The sequence below is a fragment of the Lactuca virosa genome, chromosome 9 (genome assembly GCF_052849685.1).
Source record: "Lactuca virosa cultivar CGN04683 chromosome 9, Lactuca_virosa_CGN04683_v6, whole genome shotgun sequence".
Classification (NCBI taxonomy): Eukaryota; Viridiplantae; Streptophyta; class Magnoliopsida; order Asterales; family Asteraceae; genus Lactuca; species Lactuca virosa.
This window is the reverse complement of record NC_136434.1, coordinates 231,249,552-231,255,570: the sequence shown is the minus strand read 5'-3', so window position 1 is coordinate 231,255,570 and position 6,019 is coordinate 231,249,552. Positions and strand designations below refer to the sequence as shown.

Below are 6,019 nucleotides of genomic sequence, written 5' to 3'. Positions count from 1 at the left end.
TTTTCGTTAAATTTCAATATTTGACTTTTGATTGGAATCTCATAAGACTTCCAATATTTTCCGAGTTATTCTAAACATAGTTTTACTTCATTTCTAGTAAAAACCATCTGTTAGAACTCAACGCTCAAATTCATATAATATTACATTATATTATTCACTTTTAAAAATTACATAACACGATAACTGAACTTGTATGTTACAAATACCTCCTCCTTTTGAGGATTTCGTCCCCGAAATCACATCGATATAAATAACTGGGGATATTTCGCTCTTATCTCATTCTTATTTTCCCAATTATAATTTGGGCCTCACTGGTGTTTCCACTTGACGTGCAAGCTGGCTTTATGTGACCCGCTTCTCCACATCGATAACAGACCATGGATTCCTTTTTTATTCTGCATTGGCCCGGATGATTCTTTCCACAAATGTGACATGATGGCGATTGAATAGAAAAAGATTGTGATCTATCACAACCAAGAACGACGCTCTGAGATTGCTCTCTTGTATTAGAATCAGATCGAACAGATAGAGCTGGTGGAATAGAGGAAATAGGAACAGTTTGATCGATACATGGATGCTTTGGAACAGAAAGAGTGGCACCACGTATCTCTAAGTCATGCTCGCGCTTTCGAGCATACTTAAAAGCTTTGTCAAAGGACAGAACATCCCGATTGGCTACAAAATCGTGGATTTCATGCCGTAGTCCCTCCATGAATAACTGAATTTTCTCGTCTTCAGTTGGAATATACTTTTCAGCAAACCGTGCTTTTTGATTGAATTGAGTTTTATACACATTCACAGTCATTCCTCCCTGTTCAAGCTCGAGGAATTCTTTTTCCAATCTCCTTCTCATGTCTAGAGGACAATACTTTCCTAGAAAACAAGTTTTGAACGTCTCCCAAGATAAATTCTCCTGGTCATACTCGTTGAGAGCTTCATATGTTACTTCCCACCAGACTAAGGCTTCTCCGATGAGCATTGGAGAAGCATAATTAGCCTTGTCGTCATTATCCACATGAGAAATACGAAATACTTTCTCTGTATTCTGGATCCACGTAAGAACAACAATGTGATTAAGAACACCTGAAAACTCCGTAGCACCACTACTCTTGAAATCTTTGAACGAGGGACGCTTCACCTCCCCTTTTGAAGATTCTCCAGTGGCTTTCTCTTTGCCTTTATCATTATTCTTCTTGTGTTCTTCGAGAGTCTGCCGAATAATACTAGTAAGTTTACCCAAGAGTCGCTCCTCACGAGGGGATACTGGAGTATTTACTTCACCAGGTTTAGGATCTCCACCCACTTCTGGTGTATGGCTACCTTCCTGTTCAGCCATTCTTCTGACAATTTAGAGCAACATAATATTTTAGAATATTATGATTTATTATTACCTAATACTTTACTTAAGTCTTTCCTATGGTTTGTATCCATATACTCCTAATGAATCCGTTCATATATTGAACTTCTGACGGTTTAAGTCTAAATACCAATCCGTGGAATTTAGTTCACTTAAACCACCGCTCTAATACCATGATTGAAAGACCCTCACTTTCGTACTTCACAATATTGTTACACCAAAACATGCTACATGCATATTTATAAATAATATTTTACATTGATAGAGTGATTACAAAAGACTGGATACAAACCAACTAAGTTTTAGTATATTACAAAGTGTTATATTTATTACATAACTACCCATGATATTATAGTTTTATACATACGTAAACCCAAGTACAAAAGTAATAGTATAAACTATTCTAAATCTTCCACCAGTATATGACTATACTGGATTCTCATTACCTGCAATTGTTAAACACTGAGAAGGGTAAGCGGTGACGCTTACTGTGTTCAATAATAGATACAATATAATGTTATGCGATATATATACTAATATGACAGAAACAAAGGGAACAATGAACAACAAAGGCATATGTGAATCATGCGACAGGCTTTCCATAATAATCAATGAGACTTAACAATTTCAACACTTGATATATATCAATAACGCTTCGGCCCAAATGGCACGGATGACATACAATTTCTGATTAAACATTTTGGTAGATTTCAGGCTTTCAGCCCTATCTAACCTTCCGCCAATGCCATAGGGGTAGAAGTCATTCTTTTACGAGACATGCTCTACACGGCCAGAGGCTACATACCAATACCACTGTGAATCTAAGTCCTTTCACTGATCACATGGCCAAAGGTACAACTTTGCTATCAAAATAGCAGAAATAATAACACAAGATGATAACACGGAAAAACACATAGCACATATAACACATAACATACAATTGTTCCTATATATTGAACTCACCGTGAAATAACCGAAGGAATAAATGATAATTTCGGCAACACTTCGGCTCTAAATATGACTTTCTGTGACAAAACCGGAGATTTTAGTTGAAAACTGGCCTTACTCGGGCAGAGTTTCGACTTGAAAATAAGATTTTCTCGGGAACTTCGGAGCGTCGGGACTTGCTTCGGGTGTCGGGGATGATACCGGGACTTCGAGGGGTTAAAAGTGGGCTAAAGAAGGTTTTTAAAATGAAAGGAAATAGATTTTGTAAACAAGATATGGGTAGCCTCGCGTGCCTTTTATAGCTGGTCGAAGCCTCGGAGTACGCTGGGCGTACGAGGCGTGGCAGCTGCTCGGATCTTGTGCCTCGGACGTGTTATGCAAGCGTAATACGTGTCTTCGTGCGAAGGAAAGGGCAACGTGTCTGGCACCGGGTCGATGACGTGCGAAGTACGCTGGGCGTAGCCTCGTGTACGTTGGGCGTACAACTTCAGACCAGCCTCGAAGTTTGTGCCCAAAACTTCAAAAATCCATATATTTCGCATACAAGCTCCGTTTTTTATGTTCTTTATATCCACGCGTAGGTGAAATTATGCTCTACAACTTTCGTTTAGACTCCGTCGGCTAAATTTGATTTATTTTTAATATTATATGTTTAACGAGCCGGGACAGGAAAAATCCGTTAAAAATTCATAACTTCTTCATCCGATGTCCATTTTCGTCTGTCTTTTTATCTTTGTGCATATTTAAATGATTGTCATGTTTCAAGAAAAAACTCTTCACAACGGTTGAAACAATAGTCATATCTCCTAAATCCACAGATGTTTTTAAAAGAATTAATTTTGTTATTTGAAAAAGGTTAGCGGCACAGCTTGTTGCCATTTTGCCTTCCATCAATATATATTGAACTATATTAGTCCCAAACTAAAATTTGTTTATGAAATAACATACTCATATGAAATGTGTAAACTACAAATACAGCTTTTACAACCACGAAATCAGAATGCATGCTTATTGCAAAAGCTAGTAAAAATAATTTTAACGAGTTACACAAGAAAGTGGCATATATTAGTCTTTACCATGATAGTGTTGCAAAGAGTCGTGAGTTTTTAAAATATAATAAATTAAAACGATTACATCACATTTCCAAAACATTTTTATAAAAGAACAAGATTATAATATCATATTTTAATAACATTTATAAAAAGAAAGTAAATAGTCACACATTTATAATACAATTCACAAAAAGAAAATAATTATATGAAAAGTTATCTACGTAAAGTAGTCAAACAGAATATTTATGGAAAGTACAGAAAGTAATCACTCACATTTATAAGACATTATATACTAAGAAAATAACAATATGAAAGTTATTTATGTAAAGTAATCAAATAGATCTATGAAAGGAAAATAAAGATAATAAATAAACGTGAATTGTATATATGTGGAGGAGGTGGCAATGCATTGCATGTCGATCAAATAAAAAGGAAAAATGAAAAAAGAAAATGCAAATATTGTGCTGTCGACAAACATTATACGTTACATGGGTCGGTCCGTCATCGAGGTTTGAACAGTGTACACGTCTTCCACGCGCCTAAAAGTGTATTAATGTTTTTAGCATTTTCTAATTTATTGTTTTTAATTTTGAGTAATTTCTTTAGTTCATTTAAACTTTTAAACAGTATTAATTGAATATAAAATATAAAAATATGCATATATAATTCAATAAGAGATATATAAGCGCGTAAATGGACGTGTCTATAGGCGCGTGAGAATAGTGTATGGGCATCAATGACAGGTCGATGGGCTCTTTTTACTTTATTGGGCTGGTACCTGGTGCTGGTGGGTGGCATGTGGGCCGGATCCGGACGTGAAGGAGAAGATTTTAATTTTAATTTTAATAAGTAATTAAAACACGGAACCATGTATTTTTTCATTAAAAATAAAATTATTTTATTATATAATCACATATATTTCAAACTAAAAAAGAAAATAAAAATCGAAAACGTAAGAAATGGAGTTTTGACACCATAATTTTCGTGGAGGAAGCAGGGGCTGTGATCACAGAATATGACACGTGTCCTACTCAACCCCTTTCCTCTTAAAGGCTATAAATTGTAAGCCAAAGCCTAACTTTCAAAACATCACTAACATTCAAATCGAACTCGAAATCGGAATCGAAATCCAAATCGAAGTTGAAATCGAAAGAGAAAGAGAAAGAAGATGGGTACAGCAACCTTTATTGACATAATTCTCGCAATCATCCTTCCTCCCCTTGGTGTGTTCTTCAAGTTCGGGTGTCAGGTAAACCCTACTCGCTCTCACTCGATTACTGTTTCTTAACATGTAATTCGTGTATTTTTCTTTCTTCTGTATGTATATTGGCTGATCTAAGATAGAATTCTAGGTGAAATTTCGAAATTGTTGATGCTTAGTTCATTATTTTTGAGGAATTGAAGTATTGAAGAAGCGAAATCTATGTATGCTGATTGTTGATTGTTAATTTTGATTGCAGGTGGAGTTTTGGATATGTGTGTTGTTGACTTTGTTTGGATGGATCCCTGGGATTATTTATGCAATTTATGCAATCACCAAGTGATTTTTATGGTAAGTAAGAGTTCTGTTTGGTATAATTGTAATAAGCAATGAAATATATATTTATTTAGTAATTTTTTAACTTCGAGAAAGATGTCGGTTGTTCTTGTTCACAAGTGTAATTAATTTCTATTGTTACTTTTTAAAATCCATAAATATCAAAGATATTAGTTTAATAGTTAAAGAAAGAAAAAAGAAAAAGCTTATCTAACCAAATCCATAAATATCAACGATATTAGTTTAATAGGTTAAGAAAGAAAAAGCTTATCTATGGTTCGCTATCTTCTTTTTGGATAATATCTGAATAGTTTCAGCTGTTCCAAAAAAAAAAAAAAAAAAAAATCTAAATAGTTTCAAAAGTATAAATAAATAAAAAAGTTAGAGAAAAAAAACATAACACGTGGGCTGATTTTCTCTAGTAATTATTCAAATGAGAATTTTATTGTGATTGTTGGAGCATAAAATGGTGATGGAACATTAAAAAGCAAGAAAGATTCTGATTATGTTGCTTTTTTCTTTAGGTGGTTGGGCTCGGATCGGTTCTTATCAGATAGAACACCCATATTCTTGTCTCACTTCTTGTTTTCCTTTGGATTTTTTTAGTTTCTAATTGATGTATCGTAATTTTTTTCTATATTTGTTTTGGTTTCAGTATTCGATTTGGATACAGTTGTGTGTTGTCCTTGTTAATGTAAATCAATCATATGTTACATATTATCAATCATATGTTATATATGATGATGTGGATAAGATTTAATTAAATGCATTATATATTACTCTTTGGTTTAACGTGCTCTAAAATGTTGATCATCTATTCTTCAAAAACGTTAAGAGACGGCTAATACTTGAAATGAGATTTTCAGATGGTTAGATTTTTATCCTATTTGTGTTGATTCTCCTAGAGCTTTGTTCTACTTGGTATTCGTAATATAACTACCGAGGTATTCGTAACATAGAATTTCCAAGAATGGTGAAAACAAAGAGAACATGTTGGTCTATATAAAATCTTAGCCTCAGTCGCTCCAAACTAGTACCAATAGCTTCATAATCTGTTTTTTTGTTCTCTTAGTCGTAGAATACTAAGTGCAAGAATGTCTATAGTAAACATATGAATCATACAAA

General features: G+C 34.1%; 1 protein-coding gene across 1 annotated transcript; it reads left to right on the top strand.

The window, feature by feature from the left end:
- The first annotated feature begins 4,423 nt into the window (after positions 1-4,423).
- LOC145138498 (hydrophobic protein RCI2B) lies at positions 4,424-5,621 on the top strand. Its single transcript, XM_079072585.1, has 3 exons — positions 4,424-4,606; positions 4,818-4,909; positions 5,419-5,621. The coding sequence occupies exons 1-2, from the start codon at positions 4,526-4,528 to the stop codon at positions 4,899-4,901; spliced, it is 165 nt and encodes a 54-aa protein (XP_078928711.1). The 5' UTR covers positions 4,424-4,525; the 3' UTR covers positions 4,902-4,909; positions 5,419-5,621.
- Positions 5,622-6,019: the final 398 nt, after the last annotated feature.

Excerpts from the sequence above, each read along its gene's own strand:
- LOC145138498 (XM_079072585.1), top strand. The coding sequence starts at position 4,526 with ATGGGTACAGCAACCTTTATTGACATAATTCTCGCAATCATCCTTCCT. Across the intron at positions 4,607-4,817 it reads TCTTCAAGTTCGGGTGTCAG|GTGGAGTTTTGGATATGTGT; the intron begins GTAAACCCTACT and ends TTTTGATTGCAG.